At 38.6% G+C, this 21,369-nt stretch overlaps 1 protein-coding gene across 7 annotated transcripts in view; it reads right to left on the bottom strand.

Moving 5' to 3' along the window:
• Positions 1–21,369, bottom strand: part of NFAT5 (nuclear factor of activated T cells 5) — a 72,274-nt gene that overhangs the window by 32,401 nt on the left and 18,504 nt on the right. For 4 of the 7 annotated variants that reach the window (XM_074881640.1, XM_074881643.1, XM_074881641.1 and 1 more), the window contains exons 2-3: positions 14,520–14,645; positions 1,021–1,579 (exon numbers count right to left, since the gene is read on the bottom strand). In XM_074881640.1, the coding sequence (XP_074737741.1) occupies positions 1,021–1,579; positions 14,520–14,645 (685 nt within the window). Of the gene's footprint in view, positions 1–1,020; positions 1,580–2,039; positions 2,102–7,164; positions 7,278–14,519; positions 14,646–15,324; positions 15,390–21,369 lie in introns of those variants that run through there. The other 3 variants (XM_074881646.1, XM_074881645.1, XM_074881642.1) reach the window with 3 other exon arrangements.

Below are 21,369 nucleotides of genomic sequence, written 5' to 3'. Positions count from 1 at the left end.
AATACAGACTCCAGGCTCTTTCCCTTTGGGATATGAGAAGTTCATAATCTTTCTCATCAGTCAAATTTTAATATTCACCATTACTGTGATGAACATTAGAATGTACTGCAAGCACATACATAAAAACAAACAAAATACACTCCCCCCAAAAAACCAAAATAAAGAAGCCAAATCTATCCACTTCACCATCTTACGTGTACTAAAGGAGCCACAAGTTAAAAAATAAAATTAAAAAAAAATGTATCCACACACTATTGTAAAACTGATGGACTTTTACCTCTTTAAGCAACTACTAAAATGCATTTAGTGAACAGTGTGAAGTGGGAGAGATGAGAGACCACCACCCAGGCGTGCCCACGTACAGACACACGCATGCACACAACCCAGAAGCACAGAGAGAAACAGGATTAGAGATTTATTTTTAAAAAAGTCAAATACAGAAGTGAATTCACAAGAAAAAACAAGATCTGGTTCACCACATCATCTTAACATTTTATAAAAAAAGTAAAGCATATGTTAATTTAAATGATGAGAAATCCTAACAAGCAATTAACTTCTACTCCCATCACTCTCTCTATTTGGTAAATAGAGAAAGAGACAAAAAGAAGCAGGTGAAGTGTACAGACTGAAATCCTCACATAAAATCCTGCAAAAAATATTAAGATTCAGGGTGCTTCCAGTCCACTTCTGCCTTTCTTTTTAAATACGGTAACATTTTCACTGCCGTTTTATGGACGGAATTGTGCAACCTTTTAGTAATTTCACTTAAACAAGAATACAGATGAGCTCATCAGTGGTGTGTCCAATTATTGTAGGAAACATGATCTTTATTTAGAAGATAAAGCTAAACAAGTCTAATGAGAACTTATCATGGGCTAGCAGAAGGGAAGAGCAGAGAAGGGAAGGGATTTATGTGAGAACCTGAGTAGAACACTTGACGGGGCATGGGGGCAGTTTATTAGTTTGGTTTTACATGATGATAGAACTTTTTTGGAAAAAAAAAAAAAAGCAGATACCAACCCATTTCCTGCTTTTGAGTTGCCTTTGCTGTCCGTGCTGAGCTGAGAAAGGACATAGTGAGGCGCTTTGGCACTGTCGGCATCAAATATATCCATGTTGGACTCTTCACAATCTCGACGTTTGATCCCTGGCCTCTGCTTTGGATTTCGTTTGCGTGATTTACGTGGCACCTCAGTGTTATCATTGTAGGAACTGGTACTCATGTTACTGAAGTTGGAGGGTGAATCCTCCATCCACATACTGCAGCTCTGTTCTGACTCCAATCCACAGCCCTCATCCTGGCAGGACATCCGACTGTTGTCCAGCAAGTCCTCGGGTGGTGGCGAGATGTACAGGACTGTGTGTCTCTTCGGCGTTGACTGCTGCTGCTGGACTGTGTTACTGGTTAACTGCTTTTCACTTACCCCTCTGGTACTTACCCCCACGGCTGAGGAGCAGCTCTCCACTTGCATAGCCTTGCTGTCGGTGACTGAGGTAGAGTAAATGGTAGGACTGGAAGAGGTGGTAAAGGAGCTGCAAGCACCGCCCATGGAGGAAGAGGAAGGAGCTGAAGAAGCATCTGCGGTGTATAATTCAGAAGTAAATACAAGATACATGGTTCTGTGTGTGCTGGCTATAGCAGTCCCATTGAAATAAAGTGATTTATGAACTGATTTCTTTCCCCCAACAAATATTTGGAATTTGGTAAGTTTTAGAATGTAAATGCTTAAAGCAATACAGCCTAGTCAGTACAGTACTTTGGAAATGTCCAAATAAGACTTAGTATGATCCACTGTAATCAACTTTTTTAAAACTTAATGTTAATCCATAAAAATGGCTGCAAGTAAACAGAGCTTTCATTGCCTCAGCTGGACTAATTATTGGTGTAGAAGCCATTTCATCTAAAATAATGGAAGCCCCAATGCAAAATTCTTATAATCCACATTCAATGCCAATTAAACCATTTATTGTTGGAAATTTTTATTTTTGAAAAAGACGGGACTGTGCTTAGCCACAAAATATTAAAATAAGTTTCTAACCTATGAAGCAGAGAACTACAGGTCATTTTTAATGCAGACACTCCCTGCTTCAGAGGCAAATCCTGGAATAAAAATATGAGAAAATAAATGAGAAAAAGAGCTGCTGATTATTCCATCATAAATGAGAAATAAAATATAAAATCAACTGAGTTGGTAGGGAAAATGGAACTGGTATCAGTCACTATGACATAGCTGTTTATTTTGAAGGTCCGAAACAGGGATGAAATATCTGTATCGGTGACATGCTGACACAAGACGACATGAAATTTCTGTAATCTGACTCTTTCAGTCATGAGACTGATTTCTCTCAGACTTTATTAGCAGAGTCCCTTATGCATACAGAGACAGCTTGGGACAGACCTCTGAAAAAATTCACATTAAGGAGAATATTTTAAGCAATTATGACTTCTCCAGAGGTCACACAGATCAATCTGTTTTAGAAGCATGAGAGGACAGCGAAATGATTAAAACAAAACTCTGAAGATTTCTGGAGAACATAATCATTTCCACTGAAGAATTTTAATGGACAAATCAGCTGAAAACATAGGCTAAAACGTTTCAGAGGAAGCAGTACAGACAAGTATAGGTCTTTATTTATTTAAATCAGCTGTAGCTCACTGAGGAATAACTAACTGAATTTTATATTCAGATTTAAGCTTCCTAGGGGGTAGATGCTGTCTTCTGTATTTCTGCACTGCTGACCGCATTTTACACAACAAACCAGAACCACAGAAATAATGTAATTTGGAAAACAATTGTACATAATATATATACATAATTATATAATATGTTTGTTCAGCTAGTTACTGGTGTCATAGAGGCAATAGCTATTATTAAGAGGAACATCATGTTTTTGTTGTTTGGGATTTTTTTTAAACCCAAAACATTATATTAATCTCTCAAGTCTAAAAGGTTTAGAGATAGTTGAACTATTTTATCCAGTTTAAGCTATTTTAAAGTAACAGAATAAAGTACGTTTAGCCTTGATATATATATTTAACTAACAGCAAAACTTAGCAAAGCTTCCTATAAATCAGCCTGCTTGTGATTACCAGGGCATATCAATGACTGATGGTGAAGAATTTTTAAACCGTTACTGTTTCTTACAGCTTTTCTGTGCTAAATGAATTTAAAAGTAAACCTACAATACTACAGAATATAAAATTTAGTGATCATTACAGTTTATCAATAAACTATTCTGCTTTCATCTTCATAGGAAGTCCCTTCCCAGAACCTCCCAGTGAACCAGGAGCAGATGAATGATACCAGTTCCATTTTCCAGTTTGTTCTCTGGCAAATATAGTGGCTGAAATTGGAGAATTCAGTCACTTTGAACTGCATTCCAATTTAAAGGCAAATTTATCCTTTCTATATCATGCATTAATGCAATGCTTCTTTCAAAAACATTTATAGGATTGGCAAGAACTATTAAAATCTAGGTATTAATTTCAGTGACAATATTTAGGAGCTGATTTGCAGCCACTTTGAGTTGAGAAAGATCGTTGCTATTTGGGATGTTTACTTTACTTTGTTAAAATAGGATTAGTTTCCATTCATCATTTATACACTCAAACAGAAAGTAGAAATACGCAGCATGCATACAGCATATCTGCTGCATGCAAGTGTTTGCAAATGGAATATGTGGAGCACACAGCAGTAGTGCTGCAGCACTGGACTACTGAACAGCAATATTGTCCCATTTAAAATTAGTTGGTTTTTTAACTGATGGTACCGAGTAGCATGCATAGTACAACGCAGTGTATGCACGTCTCCTGTCTGCCTGCACGTGACAGACTGACAGAGAAATAACTGTGGACATTGAACCAGGTAGCAGGGCTCTAGAACTGGAAGACTCTTCCTCCAACAGATTGATATCCAAGATTTATCTTTTTGCAGCAAATACTAGGAATGTTTTAGAAAGTTCTTTTTAAAAGACTTAAGAAAAACTTAAAGTGACAATCACGCAGAGGTCTGCCTTGGAGCAGGTATGCCAAACACGGATCATATCCTGCTTGTCAAAATGGTTCAATGCATAACCTGTCCAGAAATGCAACAATTGTAATTTTCCCTCACTTTCTTAGGAAATAAAATCCAAATCAATCACTAAACGAAATACTTTTCAGAATAAAGCTAAACAAGCTGGTAATGGTATTATTTTAGGGCGCAGCATTCTGCAGTACTTAAGTTGCTATCATTACTGCTATCCAAAGCAATTTCTCCTCCATTTTTTTTCCTAGAAGTTAAAAAGCATGTATGGGTATATGTGTACATGTTTTTTCTTTATATATTTAAAAAGGAAAGAAATACTGTCCATTATAAATTGGTTATACTCTCTATTTACCAGAGGCACCCCTGTGTAACAATAAGATTAGATTATCAAAACAATATCAAGCTAAACAGTAATGGCAAGAAAACCTCTCTCTTTAGCCTTATATAATCTCAAATGAATGCCATTACCATCCATAAACATGCAAGTGTTTTAAAGCATGTACAGGCCAGTGTCTTCTCTATTATAATAATTAAAAACATGTAAAAAAGTATGACAGATTACAGCCAATTAAATAAACTAGCTATATTCGAACAATCAAATACACAAATTTAAAATCTATTTTGAGGGATAAATTGGTAACTGCTTTAGTAACATTTTAAGTTATGCAAATAGTAAGAAACACAGTAAAATTTACGTTTTCTCACAGAGCCTGCAGGCCTTTAGCCAACTCATCTTCCTTTGAACTAGTAACTAAAGAATTGGGGTCAACCAAATAAGAATTCACAAAGTTACTATAATGAATAAACCACTGTATGTTTTCAATGGCTCCCATTTTGTGTTATCAGTTGATTCTAAAGCCAGTGACAACACAGGTGTATCCGATACCCAAAGGAGACCTCTTGGTCGAATATGCTGCATTTGAAAAAAAAAGTTTATTCTAAAGTTTTCACTGACTCAAACTTGACTGGTATTGCTTTAAAAGGTGAAAGCATTTTGCATTTCCTGGTTTTGAGGAAGGACATTTTCCCCAACATGCAGATAATAAACAAAATGAAGCCAGTGGACATTCAATGTGCGGGGTGTACCTGGTCGCTGGGCTGTCACGTTAGAGTGGAAACATACAGACGCCTTTCCCAGTTTCAGCATTTCTTTTATTTGAGGTTACTTTCTTTAGACACATGTTAATGGGAATTGTTACAGGTGGCTCTTTCATTTGCAATTTAACAGTGCTTGCAATGACAAATATAGAGTTTAAATGAGTATGTACATTTTGAAATATAAGACTGAATATATTTTAACACAGCCTCAAAATAAAAATTGCTTTCAGAGCAACAACACTGAATAGAAGCCAAGTGCATGTTATGGCAAGTATGCAGCCACAGTATTATAAATGAAACGTGCACCAGCATCACAAGGTGGTTTTTTTCCTTTTTCTTAATTTAAAAAATAGGAGAGAAAAAGAAAACTACTTCCACGTCAGAGCAACTTTGATCACTGTTGAAACTAAACCTCCTGAATCTATTCATTGCCATCACTGTAACACATAAGGTAGCTGAAATAAGTGATTCTGAATTTGTTGCCTGTCCTACAATCTTTATTTCTCCCAGAGAGGCAGAATGATATCAACCAGTTCAGCATAAGGAAGTCCTGGTACTGTTTTGGACATCATAATTTACGTATCAATCAGCAATTCTGCAATGAGTAAATGAAAGATAAAAAATAACCAAGAACTAACAAACTAAGTGGTTAGTGCAGGAGTACAGAATGCAGATAAAGATAACCAATTACTCCGCACTGCTCCTAGGAAGACTAAACGTCAAAGAAATTCCAGTTGTTCGTGATACCAGTCATTTGTACATCTGCCTCCCAGAAAGTCTAAAAAGGTGCCTACTGCTCCCAAACATTTACCTCGCTTTCAGGCAGTGAACAGAATTACATTCACAACCAAGAGAATGAACAATTCTGGTTTCATCTGAAAACAAAAAGCAGCCAAAAAAACAGGCAGCGGAAAAGAGATGCAACACGCCTGTGGCACAAATGCATGCTGCTAAAAACCAGTCTCTGACACTCCATTAGCCTAAGGGAGCACATAGCACAGAGCAGCCCCATGAGCAAATCGGTGCAGTCTTTTTCTTTTCAATAACATAAAGCATTACACAAAGACAATTTATTACCTCCTGAGTTAGCAACTAAGGCAATGACATGTATTTCTATATCCTATTATCTTGGGAAGTCAAACAAGGCATTCAGCCTCTAAAAAAAGTCTGAAAGGCAGGAGGAAAAAAAAAATCACTACTTGGCATTGAGGGAGTCTTGTCTTTAGATAAACACTTACGTGGAGCCAATCCTGAAATCCTTGTTCATTCTTTCCAAAGAGATCCTTAAATACAAGGATTACCAAGTCCTCAAAAAGAAATAGTGTCCTGATGACTTTTGCTTTTTTCTCATTGCAGCTGGAGTATAAAGCAAGTCATTTCCCAAACTGGAAAGCTTAAGGTTGCGAATGCAAATAAATTGGAGATATTTTTGGTTTTGCAAGCTTTTCAGCCACCTGTGCATGAACAGGCAGGACTAGCAAAAAGACGTTAAAGAACTCGCGCTTTTTTTTCTCAGAATCTAGCCTGCATCCCACACGATCTCCCCTTGGCTATGTTCAGAAAACAATTAAGTGTCAAAAGTGAAAACTCACCACATGGGGCAAGGTTCAGATGGTGTATAAGCTTAATATAGGAAGCATACCTGTTTATTAAATTTGTTAATTTATCTAACATGTCATGTTCTTGGTATGACTTTTGTATGTTAATTGGGTTTTTTGAACTGCTGGACACAGAACAATTTCAGAACAAAACCAGAAGGATACTATGTGCAAAATTTTCAGCATCAACCCTTGTGTTGCCAAAGGTTTTAAAGGTAAAACCAGAACTTACAAAGTGGCTGCAAACCTGCTTTCAACACCTCACATGCCAAACTTGGGTTTCTACTTTTCTTCTTCTTGTTATTACTAATGTAATGTCAAAAACTTTTCCAAAAAGTTTAGTTTCAAATCAGTATCAATCCACTATTTAGAAATAAAACAAAAAAAAAAAAAGAAAGAAAGAAAAGAGACTTATGAAGAAGTCTGAAAACAAGACCGACCTATACCCTGGGTGAGATTGGATGGGTTAAGTGTCTCTGGCACTATTTGTCTTCACTATTGACAGACACTGTCACACAACCCACCACTCGATGCCTGTCTCTGAATGGCGAAGCTAGAATGCAAGTTAAGTGTATTAATAGAGAAAAAAACTAGCATCCCAGCAAATATAATAAAGCAATCCAATTCACCAGTTATTAAAAACACTCAGATTCAAGATAGGTAGGTTAATTTAATTTACATCAAGCCCAACAGTGTAAATTCCCCTTACATTCACATGCTGAACCAAGTAGTGTATTATACTTTGGGTAAATACATCAATCAATCTGGTTTTGTTATAAAGGACATCCATTATTAAATTAACACTCAAGTTTAGGCATCTAAGAACTTTTGTTAGTGGCTCACACACCCCAATTCCATGTATCTTAGATCCTCCCCACTCAGAGCGCTAACCAGCTGTGACAGGCAAGGCAGAACTCTGGGACCCTCAGCTGCTCTCTTCAAGCTCTACCTGCCGCCTCCTCGCTCCCTCCACAGCCCACCGCCCCACAGACCGACTGTACCACGTCAGGACTGATGGATCCCACAAATTTCAGAAACAACTTTTCAATGTAACAAACAGCCTCTTTTGTTCTTTAGATGCACAGTTGGGTTTTTTCTAAGAAATTAAGAACTCCTCTTGGCCTTCATGAAGTGATCAGTGATGCTTCTGCAAGAAGGTGCCCAAATAATAGTACAATAAGACTGTTCTCTTTCTGCCCTTCTCTGGCTTGGTTTTTCATTATTAAGGAACAGGGAATTCTCATCACAAAATAATTCTCAAGCCTTTTTGAAGTAAGAATAGGAGCCACTGAATGCAAGAATTTGCCATGAAAAATCTCTCAGAATGATAAACCAGCCTGTGTTTGATTAAGCAGTTTGGGAAAATTGTGTTTACTGACTAGATGAGATTCAGGAAGACTGAAAATAAACTTAATCCAGAAAAAAAGAGATGATCTAGAGTACATTGATGTAATCCTTTATAGGTAGTTATAAGGAAGCTCTGCTCCATGCAGAGGAGCAGGTACACACACAACTCACACACAACCCCACACAACTACAATGTTTTAACTGCATTTGCAGAGAGCACGTCTAAAAAGTTTCCATAAAACGGACAGTAAGAAATCTTTTTCTTTCGCATTTCCCAGCGATGACTCTCACCAGCAGACAGCTCAGCACGATGAAGGAACCTCTCCACCACCCTGAGCCGTACCCGATCATGGCCTGGCCTCTCCCAGACTAACACAATTAGAGCTCTTTTGGGCACACACTATCGCCAAGAATAATAAACCTGTTCACATACACGTTAGTGTTAACAAGCCAGAGTAGCCGGGGCACTGTACTAATATACTGTACCAGGAAGATGCATTTTTAAAGAGCATGAGGATCTGGTTTAAATCAATTTTGCAAGAAAGTAGTATTTGAGACATGATTGAAACAAGCACACTGCAGACAAATCCCTGGAAGACATCCTCCGAGGAAATGACAGGAAGGCATTTCCAACTGGGAGGGCGGTGGGAAGAGGAAGGGAAAAGCCTACAAAGAAATGGAAGTTTTTACAGGCATTGGAGACCAACTACAAAGAAGAAATTTTTTTCCTGATAATTTGTTTACAAGATGTAATTAGAAGCCCGGGATAACAGAATTAGTAGCAGCACTGATATCCCTTTTGAAATCTCTAGTAATTATTTCTGCATCAACAGGAAAAACTGACTAATGACACCAGGAAGGATGATAAATTGACAAAATATTTTCATTAAAAATAAAAATTAAGAAGCCTGTCTCAAGCTACTCAGAGAAAAAAGGAAAAAAAAAAACATGAACAACCCCCCCATCTCCATTTTGAGGCTTTATTAGAGTCTTTAGCCTCAGAATGAAGAAGCAGCCTTATCTTGCCAGTGGAAAACATGACCCATACCCCTTAGCACCCAGTCTCTACCCCACAGATGATGCAAATATTTTTAGCCATTCCTCTACAGTAGCAATTGAGAAGCAAAGCCTTATTTTCATAATTAAAACAATCAAAAATGCTATGGCAAGTATTCCAACAACACGCCGATCAAAAAAGCCAATTACTCCTGTTTGGGACAAGTAGCTTGTCCCTTTAATTAAAAAGGGGCACAAAATTGACATGACCACAAAAACGTAAAGCTTCATTGTTTACCAAATATTTTCCCGGGATACAATCATAGATGTTTGGGAGCCAGAAAAATTCAAGACATCACAGATTAATCGTATCCAAATATGAAGGATGCAAGAATAGATCAGTAAATACATTTCAGTGGCATAAAATCTGTTCCCCTTTTATCACGGCAAGGACACCACTGTGGAGAATTCAATTTGAGATAAGCACTGGAAACTGTCAGAATGGAAACGATGCAGGAAACACTGTCCTGGGGAACAATACCAAAATATGGAAAGATACATATTCGCCCCTGTGGAAAATGGAGAGCAGCTTAACAGATCATCAACAAGCTGAAGCAGCTCATTCCAAGATCTGCTACAGAAAGAGCGAACAGATGATAAGCAGAGAAGCAAGTTTTCTGTAACAGTTTCTCAACTGGGGTTCAGGAGGTTTGAGCCTTCCTGTTACTGCAGATAGAAGATGGAAATGCAACACTTGTTTAAAGAACGTGGTTGAAAATACTCCCGAATCAACCCCAAAAGACAGGAATAAGTTGTTGACCTACCAACTAGAAAGACACCTTTGAGAAAGGACTGAAACAGCAGTGTGAATTTTAAGCATTTGAAGCACTTGCTCGATGTGTCTTGATCAACATGAAAAAATTGTTCAACCTTTAAGAACCAACTGAAAAGAATCAAGCATCCCTCCTTGCAACTGGAGCTTAAAAATATTGTGTAGAAGGCATTATTAAAGCTTCAGGCACATTTATTTCATATAAGAAATCTCCAGGCACAGCTTACAATGACATTTCTCAGCATGACACTCTCATGCATTTCAAGAGTCTAGAAGATGATTCATATTTAATGTGTTTATGGTACCGCACCAGGCAAAATCCTCCTCTTCCTGTCCCCTGAACAAAGACACTTGTAATTCAAATAGCAAGCACAGAGAACAGTTTCTAGCAGTAAAACCGGATCCTTTCCCTCCCTTCTGCTTTCCAGAAGAATAACAGAATTAGAAGCTTGAGACAGCAGCTTAGGTTATGAACATCGCAGCTCAAAATCCTAGAGTTCTATTAAATTATACTTGCCTGTTTGATATTCAGAGAGTGGGTAATACCTCTTTTGTCTGGATTAATGAGATACACATTTATTAACAAATTAATGAAAATCCAATCAGCAACATTCCATTTTAATACTCTTAAAACTGTTCTGTAAATCACAAAACAAATTTCCAAATGGAAGAACTAGAAGTCTGCCCCTGCAAGGTCACCGCTGCTAAAAACAGCCCATCCTGCTCCTCCAAAAAAAACAGAGAAGTTAACTGCAGCAATATATGTTTCTTATCTATAGTGTGATTTATAGGGAACAAAACCCCACAGCAAAGTGACTGACAGAAAAGCCTCAACTAAGTTGAATTTCAGCCAGATGCTGCCTTACTCTGTGTTCTGGGAAGCAGAGAACAAACTGTGTCAACTATTACAGGAGTAGTGAAAAACTCTCTTCATATAATTCCCTGTAACGTAATCCTCTCATTATTGACAGTAAGCACATCTGCAATGGACTTCTACATACAGGGTGGCTAGCAGCATTTCAAATTAGCCCTTCCTTTTAAAAACAAGAGTTTTTATGAGATTACCTACAACGCTGTGGAGACTGAATTATCCTTTCCCTATCATTCCCCAGAACATTGAGGTTTTAGAGCAAGTAAGAGCTGACATAAAAATGAGAGAGAGCGAGACAGACTTACACAAAACAAGGCAATGATTTCAGATACAGGAACACTAGGCTGGCAAAGTCATCCTTCCTCCTTACCCTATCACCTGTACAGTGCCAGCTCCTCAAAAATGTGCCTACAGTCTGCTATAAGAACTTGATATATGCAAATGAATATGCAATCTTGGTCTTTTAAAATATAAATGTAAAACATCTATTTATGTTTTCCTGTATAAGCCCACAGACATGCACAAAGCCCAGGCTGATTCTCCTCTGATTTTCCTGTTAAGAAAGCAGAGCCCAGCCCAGCCAGACTTCTCATTACTACACAAGGCTGGGTGACAGGGCTTGAAAATTTTCAAAGACACTACAGCAATCCCAAAACAGCTGCAGAAAACTGTAAAACATTATACACCCTTTTATCTAGAAACATGGCACAGCTACGGCAAGAATGCAGCTAAACCACTCACGTCCTATTCTCTCAAGAAAGTGGAGAGATTTGGGTGCAGAAGAAACACACAGCTAACCTCAATGATGTGCAGAAGCACTCCCGGGACTCTGGAAGCCAACTGAGCAGAGCGGAGAGCACTGGTGCTCCAAGGCAGGAGAGTGCTGCGGGTACCAGCATCAGTTCAGAAGTGCTGAGGTCAAGATGGCTTAGAGGAGGAATCTAAATCAGCCACTACGCAGCAGGAATTTGTGGGAGGGCAGACTATTGACTGTAAAACAATCCACTGAGACCCACTGCGAAGAGTAAATTGACCTCTCCTTGTACCCCCACCTACAACTTCAGTAGACAATGATGTTCCTTCCTCTGTTCCTAGGAGTCTGTCCCCAGTTTTAAAGAGAAAAAAAAAGTCTGGCCTCAGACTTAGCAGAACACCCACCCATCTGTCCACCCTGGGCGTATGATAGGTACTTTATGTCGCTAGCTACCTAGATGTATCTCATCTCCCAACACCAGAGGGAAGAGCAGGGACTGTTCTTTCCAGCTTTCTGCTCAGTCTCTGTAGTTTTGGAACACAGCCTACGGACCTGTTTTACAGGTAAACATTTCTCCCAGATGCATGTGTTTTCTTTCACGGCTGTGCTGGAGGAGTGGGGAAGAACCAAAAACAAACTAACCCTCCCACTAAGATGTTACACTAGAACTACCTGATTTCATTTATTGGTCAAAAAGCTGAGGTTGAGCCTTGCCTGAGGCCTGGGGGAGTGGGGCAGCTCTGCCCTGCAGCAGCACCACCTCGCTCTGGGCTGGAGCTCACCTCTCCATACACATGTCCACACGCAGCACAACTCGCTGCTGAATGACCCTGGTCATCACAATTCTGTGGTTATAAAAGACCAAGATTCAATTGCTCTTGCACTCACTGTAGGGGACAGTGACATAAGCAATGGAAACAAAACTAGTTTTGGCTCTGTTTGGGGTTTTTTTTGTCTGGTTGGTTAGCATTTTTTAGAGAAAATTTTTAACAACTTGGAAAACTGTAGTTGCTTGTGCTTAATACTTCTGATCCTGATTTTAATGGCACCCTGAAACTTAACACTGTGTCACAATGCTGACAGAAGGTCTCCCAAGCCACAGTTCAGCAAACACTTTAAACCAGCACAAAGTGACAGCAATTGAGAGAAGCTAACTCCACCCTTTCCTGCCTCCCCACATTACCCCGCTCTGCATCTGACCCGCGGGGACCCACCGGGACAGCTGGAACCTGGTGCAGGTCCTTCACCCAACGCACAAAGAGCTATTCTGTCGGCAGTGCTATCAGCCTAAAATCTTTGTGAAACTACACTATCTGACATGGAAAACCGTTCTTAATTGAGTGAGTAGGTCTCCTTTCAGTGTTAAAAAAAACACTCAACTATTTTTTGGATTTTTTCATTGAAGAAAATTGTGCTGCAGTTTAACCAAACACAGCTAATACGTTCTTAGTTTTTTTTAACAGGAACTGGAGTGGCTGTTAGCAGACACTAAATACCTGGAGGTAACAGACATTTAGTTCCATTCAAGTTTTTAAGTCTTTTCTGTTAGATACAGAATTAATTAGCAGTTCATGTCTATCTGTGGATTTAGAGTGTAACAGGGTTTGTGGGATTTTTTGTTCACTTGTTTTTAAGATGTATGTTTCTACAGGATTTGGTTGCTGCTATATCTTTGAAGCAAACCAATCATTAAGTATCTTGATTTTAGAAATATCTGCCCAAATTATTTTTTGACGGATATAAAAATATCAAATCCTTTCAATGTAATAAAAACATCAAATTCTTTCAATGACCAAAGTTCCACTGTGCACAGTTAAATCCACAGGTTCTCTCAGAAGAGGTCTGGCAAAACATGAATGGTGAGCAGTGCTGTAAAGTTTCTCTGACAAGTCTACAATCACTTTAGTTTCTGATCAGGATTCCTGTACCATGCAAATCTGGGAAACATTCTCACACAAACATTTAATGCATATGAGCTCATAGAGAGAAAAAAGAATAATGCAGCTATCTGAATCCTCACCTTAAACATATACATTTTTCTCAAGCAACAATTTAAGGCCAATTAGGAAAGTGGAACATGACCTTGTAAGAAATATAGGGATCAAATTATGCAAAAAAAAAAATCCTTATCCAATGAAGAAAGATGCATCTATCATGAGCATAATGATTGTTTTTTCCTCATTGCACAGATGTTTACTAATATATACAAGTTACTGACAAGAATTCCAGATGCTAACCAGCACTAAGGCTAACCTCACAAATTAGAACTTTGTCTTTAAATCCTTTTTTATGTTTAATGAAGATCAATGACAGAGTCTTTAGACTAAAGTCTAAAGCATGACTGGGAGTAAGATAAAGATGAAGATAAAAAGGTCATGCCTCATTTTTATATGCTGTCAATTAGAAAAATAACTAATTTCAACTTATCAGTTTATAAAAGTGCCATCCTGACATATATTCTCATGTATTTGAGAATTCTGTAATACATTACAATAGAGAGCTATGTGTGAATGGAGTTTAAATACTAAGCTTCCTCAAGCGTCTTAAAGGAAAACATGACCTTTCTTCCTCCTTACAAGTTTGGTAAAAGCGTCACGGCTCAAAATGTAATCTCCCATTCCAATTTTTATCCTAGCTAGAATTCGCTCTTTTACAGTCAGTCAGCATTCTGCCTTAGTTCCAAATAGGTATTTCTTACCCGTGAAGACAGAGTGCATTCTAGGAGTTACCAGGCCCGTGCTACATAATAACAGAATAGCAAAACAGATAACTTACTTCTTAAGAAGATATATAAAATACAGCAATCAATAACATAGAATACCTGAGAATTTAGATCACCGGTTTAGTTTAATTTATATTACCTAAATTCTCCTAGAATGAACTCTGTTACTTCTCCACGAGCTCTTTTTTACAATCAAAACTTTGCCAGCACTGTTCATGTTGGCCAGAACGTTACAAACCTTAACAAAGCAACTGAATAAATGGGAATGCTTACCAGCAGCAACTACAGCTGGAGGCGGCGAACCTGCCTCGCCACCACTTGTTTGGCTCATGGATGCTACAGATGTTTCTCTGGAAGGTGGTAACTGCAGCTCCTTTGGGAGAAGGTCATAGACAGATTCTGTTGAACAAAAAGCATTTAATCAAAAATTTATTCATGCTCTATAATAGAAGAGAAATAATGTTTTTACCTAAAAGAGATTAACTACAATTCAACCTTTTCAGAACCTTTTGCAAAAAGTTACATTAAGCACTTGGGAGTGCTTAACATCCTGGAATACAGTTACTTCAGAAAACAAACCAAACGCGAAAACCTCAAGATACACATTCTCGAAACCGAAACAAAAGGACACAAATTTGATCAAACAAAGAAATAATTCATGAACTTCCATGGAAACTGTACTCGTTTAGAATGAAAGGGCAGAATCACTTGAGAATCAAAGACAAACCTGTTCTCAGAATTTGAACTGTGCAACGGACTTCCAAAGAAAAAGAGACTAATTTAGTACCGTCATCCACAGAATATCCTATAGTCTTCCTAAAGTGTCAGTTGTTGATATGTAAGATCCCTTACTTCCATTTATCTGCAATTTTTTTTTTTCCCCCTCTAACTCTTCTGTAAAGTCACACAAATGCTCCAGGGAAACCAGTCTCCACTAACGAAATGGCTAGTGCCAGTCCATTTTACACGGAAAACTCTTTGATATAACTGTGGCAGATCTGTGCAGTACTATAACCTCAGAGAACTTTTTTGTGCGACTTCTCTGTTGTGAAGCAGCTATGGCCACCACACAGCTCACCTGACAGAGCTTCAGCAGCCAAGACACAAGAAGTGAAGTCAACAGCCTCATGTTCAACCTGCTTCTCCATCCTTGCCGACACCTCGAAGCAAGTCACTGCCTACGGTCAGATGGCTGCTTCGGAGTCCAATTAGCAAGAGCTCTCGCTGCACCCAACAACTGAGAAATTATCTCAGCATAACTCAGGGATACAAACCACTCCACTCAGGCACGAGCATGCAGCTGTAAACCCACCTCTTCCAGGGGATACACCAAAGATGCATCATTTCAACCACCCTATTTGGAGATGTAAATAACTTAGATGAACAGCTATAAACTGAATCAACAATTCTACACCACAAAACTTTAAGAAATTCCTTCACAGGTATTATTCAGGTGACTGAGACAGATAGGGAAAACTCAGTGTGCATTTTTAAAGTTCTTTTTTCCCCCCCATGAAGGAACAGTTATTCTGAACTGATCCTAAAGTAAAATACCTTTGTGCTGCAATTCTGTGAAAATCAGAAAACCCACAGAATTGTTAACTAAAAAGCTTTATCTGCATTAGGCCCTGTAAAAAATGAAACACACTTGAGAGAAATGCACAGGTATATACACAGCCAGCAATATAGAACTGTATTAAAAATACAACATATACCAAATGCTGGTTATGCCACAAACCAGAACGGTTACCATACTGGGTAAGAGGACCACTAACTGGCATAAAAAGAGCCCAAGAAAACTGTAATGCTGTTTTCAGGACACTACTTGTCTGTTACACACAAAATTATAAGCGACTACCAACAACAGCTGTGAGCTGGTGCTGACGTGTACCCGGAGTTAGCTCCACTGCCCGCCAAACTTCTTCCCTTCTGCTGCAAGATTTTTTTATTTTCTTCCCCAGTTACACCCACTTGTCAGAGAACTTTTCAGTATGACGACAAATAAAACAAACTTTTTTGTTTTAATTTAAGCTGATAATTAAAATATTGGCAACCAGAGGTTGCAATCCAAATCCCAAGCAGAAATCTCTGCCGAGGTTTTCCGTAAGTTACCCATAATGCTGAGACAATGTACAAGGAAAATACTTTGAGACAGCTCAAGTTAACTAACCATAAATTCAAAGTTTTATTCTTTGGAACAATCTGGGGAAGAAAAATATTTACTTGTGCTAACTGAAGATCTTAAAAGGTACAAAAGGCAAAGGGAAAAGACAGACATTTGTTCACACTTTTGCTCCTGTTTTACTACGAGGAACAGCTGCATTAACATTTCCCTCAAACATTAATTCCCTTTTTAAAATTAACTTTTTCCTCAACTATTAAGGCCTGATTTCTCACTCTTTTGAACTAGTAATTTTCAACACCATACAACTGCCTTTCGAAGTAAATAAATTAGACCAATTTAAAATCAGTTATGTAAAGATATGGTTACAATGATGCTTCTCATTTTATATTTCATTTCCTTTTCCCAAAAAAAAGGTTACTTTTTTATTGATAATGTATCACACTACTAAGGAGGAGTATCACGTACTTTCTGTATGAGCACATAGTTTAAACATACTCTAAATTTTAGCCTTTATTTAAAAAGGTGAATCATGCCTTTATTTTTTTATCTTACAAATTTTAGTTAAGTCACATATGCATAAGGACTTGAATCCAATGCAAAAATTAAAAACCAAACTAAATTGCATTTAAAATTGTTACTAGCCAAATACCATCTCCTTATGCCTGCTGTGCCAGTGAGGGGGAAGAACAAGGCACAGTTCTAATTTAAGATGGGAATAGAGTGCAGAAAGTACAAGGAAAAAAATCCACTGACTAAATAATCAAGTTATACTGACATTAGAACAAGAATGCCTAAGGAATGTGAAGGAAGTAGAGATTTTTTTTTTTTTTTATTGTATTGAATATACTTCTGCCAGTGAATCAAAAGTGCTAAATTCACGGGAAAGAGATGCAATAGGTATCCACTCTTAGAACAGTAGGAGCAAACAGGGCACTAGATCAACTTTTACCTACTCTGCCTTGGGTAAAAAAAACTTAAAAAAATCTACTAGTCAAGTTCTGGCTGGACCATCCACTAAAGAAGAGCAGAAAGGTTGTGCATTATCTGGCTTGCAAAAAGGAGCATGTTTGATCTAACAGCATTTAAGACTCTATGCACAGCTTTAACAGGGAGGACAGTGTAAAATCCAGACCTGACAAGCCAAGAAGCCCAGTTACTGCTTCAAATAGTCACCGTCAGTCCGTTTCTGCACCGGCACTGTAAGGACAATACAATTATCAACAGGTGTCATTGTAAATTCAAATCTGGTTTAATACATGGAAGTATGGAGCGAGAACCCTGTTAATGTACTTACACTGACTGCTATTGGGGACTTTCAGTCTCAGTTCCCCTCCTTCTTTTGTAAACTGTGAAGCCAGTCCTCATGTACAAAGCCCAGGGCGGTTATAGGAAAGAACAAAACGTGTGTGCACCTTTCTAAAAACAAGCCTTCTCCCTTCCAACCCAAACCATTCTGTGATTCATGTAACCCTTGCTCCCGAGCCACCTCACGCTCTACAGGCACAGAAACGCAGCCAGTGCTGCATATTTTCTCAACGTTTGTTATTTGTCATGCTGCATTCTGAGAAAGCTTCTGTGAACCACAAAATCCCAAGCAGTTTTCAGAGAAAATGTTTACTTATTTCCACGTTGAATGGCTCCTATAAGCTTGGCCGCTGGCATAGCTATCAATACGTCAAAAAATTCTCCAAATAAAATGTGGTGTTTGGAAACCACAAGATGTGTGTGGGTCTGTTTTCTGCTGAACTACAGATTTTTCTTCAAGATGAGTATCTTAATTCAAGAGACTGAAGAATGAAAGGTTCAGATTTTGTCCCAAGAATGAAAAGCACAAATACCATCCAAAGAAAAATACAGTTATGCTGTGAGGGGGTACTTCCCTACTTGACATCCCTGTGCCTCTCAGTAGTATTGCTCCTGCAGCCAGCCGTTGTACAACTGCTCCAGACAGCAATCCCTTGTAAACGAGCACCAGTCTTTACTCTGGCTGGCACTGGTACTACCAGCTACAGGAGGTTAGTAAAATCCAAGCTCACTTCTCTCAAAAAAACAGCCATCAGCAGATGTTCAGCACTGGAGCAGCTGCTGCACTGTGATGACCACCCAAGGTCTCTGTCACCACCTCCCCTATGGAAAGTTATGCTCATTCAGCCCTGTTGACAAAAAGTGATTTTAGTTCAAAGTGCACCCTGCAACAAATTCTTCCTATCAAGCCATCTAAACCCTCGCAGATGTCACTGTGCCAGAGCTGGGCAGGCCGTTGCCTACAGAGCATTAGCAGCAATATTCAAAGCTGCTACAGTCGCTTGACAGGCTGCTCTGCTTATGCTGAATATTCCTTTACACCTAAGACACTGGAAGCAACTCACCAAGTATTTCTGCTATGCAAAATGTTTAGTGACAGGCCCCAAAATGAGGGACTGTAACACAGCAGGTGTATGTGTGCATGTACATATAGAAACCTTTATATTTACATATATACATGTTGACTATATATACATACATTTTCACTCCTTTCTGTTGTCTGTTAAGAAATCCTCTTTGAGGAGAGAGTTGCTAATCGTCGTAATTCTGTCATGACTCCTAAGATATCCAGTGTTGATTACAAAGCCTCACTTCCAAAAGCTAAGTTATTCAGTAAAAGTGAACTCTTCTCTTTGGGTTAATTGTTGTGGTTGGGTTTTTTTGTTGTTTAAGAAATTTATTTTTACCTCTCAAACATGACCAAGGTTCTGTCAAGTTTGCTGCTTTAAAGAGATGCTCAAATCCGAAACTCCCACAGCGTATTTTTTTCTCAGGGAACACATAATTTTAGCAGTAATCCACAACAAGCACAAGTATAATCCTTGTGAATAATTCTAACAATATGATGGGGGGGGGGGGGGGGGGGGGCTAGAATTAGAACTGAAGCACATTCCCAAAGATCACAAGACCATTAAGAGCAAATCTTTAATTTCATGCTTCATTAGTAAAAGACCAAACTACTTGAAATGTGGTCTAAAATAACGACACCCAGTTTTTATCCCAACACACTTGGATACCCCACCTAAAACTGAAGACGCACCCTACACTCAGAAAAGAAACTGGCATTAGCCTTGACAGCTGTAAATACAAGAGGACGGGGCAAGCTGTTAGGAGGGAAGGGAACACTTTCCCCTCCGTGGAAGGGTTCAAGGCCAGGTTGGACGGGGCTTTGGGCAACCTGGGCTAGTGGAAGGTGTCCATGCCCGTGGCAGGGGGGTAGATTAGATAATCTTTAAAGGTCCCTTCCAACCCAAACCATTTTATAATTCTATGAACACATGGCAGAAGGTTAAGGTCAAATCCAAACTTCAAGATAAAAAACCAAACCTCCTCGCTTTTCTTCAGAACAGATGTAGCTTCATATTCTAACACACATCTTCAGTGAACTGGATTACTAAGAGCTATCATTTCAACCCTTCTTGGAGGAATCTGAAATTGTTTGGATACCTTTAAACTAGTTTGCTGCAACAAACCTGCTCTTCACAAATCAGACTTCAAATGAAACTTTGTGTTTTCACCTAAACACAGGCCAATGTTTATATACGCTTCACTATAAATAGCATTAAAGCAAAAACTGACAAATTCCAGAAAGATTAGAGTTGTTGCAAGGAAACTAATTCTTCCCCAGAGGATATAGTTTCCCTCCATGCCTGATATCATATTTAAATAGCTAAAGCTCCCTCCCCTATTCATCAGCTCACCTCCATCACCATGTTTTACACCCGTGTGCACACACACACCCCAACTATATAAAATTTTCTGCTATGATTTTGCATTTATTCATGTGGAGAACACCCACAAAAAAGAAAAGGCTGTTATGTAAATGCAGTATTACATTTGAAGGCAAAAATAAAAATTCAGCATCATTATGTATTTAGCAAGAAAAAAAAAATGTGGACAGAATTCCTGTTTTCAGCAGCCACTGTGTTGAACCAACGAGTCAAATTTCAGCCAGCTGACAGCACAAAGTGTCTTGTAACTTATTGCTGATTTCAAATCCCCTTGACTGATACATTAGTTGATCTCAAGTTTCTTTTTCTTTTTTTTGTCAGAAGTAGCTCCATTTATACCCAACATCTCCCCTAAACACATTTTCTTTCTCCATACAGGAAGAAAAGAACATGCATTTCAAGAATACTGTTATTATGAAATATAAACAAGAGCAACACAGAGTAACAAAATACTAGCGCTCAGCCAAGAGACACACTTGTTTCCACATATAAACCCTCACCTGCATTCATGTAATCAGTTATTAGATATCCTAATTACAATAAACTTCCAAATCTCCTATCTTCCCTCAAAATACCTGAACTAGACGAGCCCAGGCATCACAAATTCTAGTACTGAAGTCAAGGACACATGGGGACAGGCAGATTTACAAAAAGTGTCAAATTTCTTCAACTGCTCTTTATCCGATTATCCTACCCTATAATCTCTCATCTGAGATCAGCTGCCTGTAACTTTGATCTTCCTGCCAGTTATCCTGACAGCTCAGAAAATTCTATTTCACATGGCCATACTGACCAGAACAGCGGCAAACATTAGGTCAATATCCAACACCACCAAATTTTAAATCCAGGGAGGGCAAGATTTTGTTAGTGTACTGCTTGAAGCTGCACAAAACAGTCAGAATTGAAAAATTAATGAAAAATAATCAAGTAATATCATCCTGGACTTGCTTGTTATTGCCACACACCAAACCCAGCGCACACGAGCCAAACAATCAGCGTTCAGTACACTTGGCTATCAGCAGGAACCCAGCCAGCATCCAGCCCCAGGTGAAAGGTATTCACCACCACTCTTCTCAAAAAACTGCAAGAGCAGCAACAAATCCTGAAGGTACACAAAAGGATATACCTAATATAAATGGCTACACACAACTGAAATCAGTTCATTTTAAATTAAGAGCTGAACAAAAGCCATCTGTGAAAGGGCTGGATGCGTTACAATCAGTCTGCACAAAAATATATCCTT

Source organism: Strix uralensis, chromosome 12, assembly GCF_047716275.1.
Source record: "Strix uralensis isolate ZFMK-TIS-50842 chromosome 12, bStrUra1, whole genome shotgun sequence".
Taxonomy (NCBI): domain Eukaryota; kingdom Metazoa; phylum Chordata; class Aves; order Strigiformes; family Strigidae; genus Strix; species Strix uralensis.
This window is presented reverse-complemented; position numbering and strand designations above follow the sequence as displayed.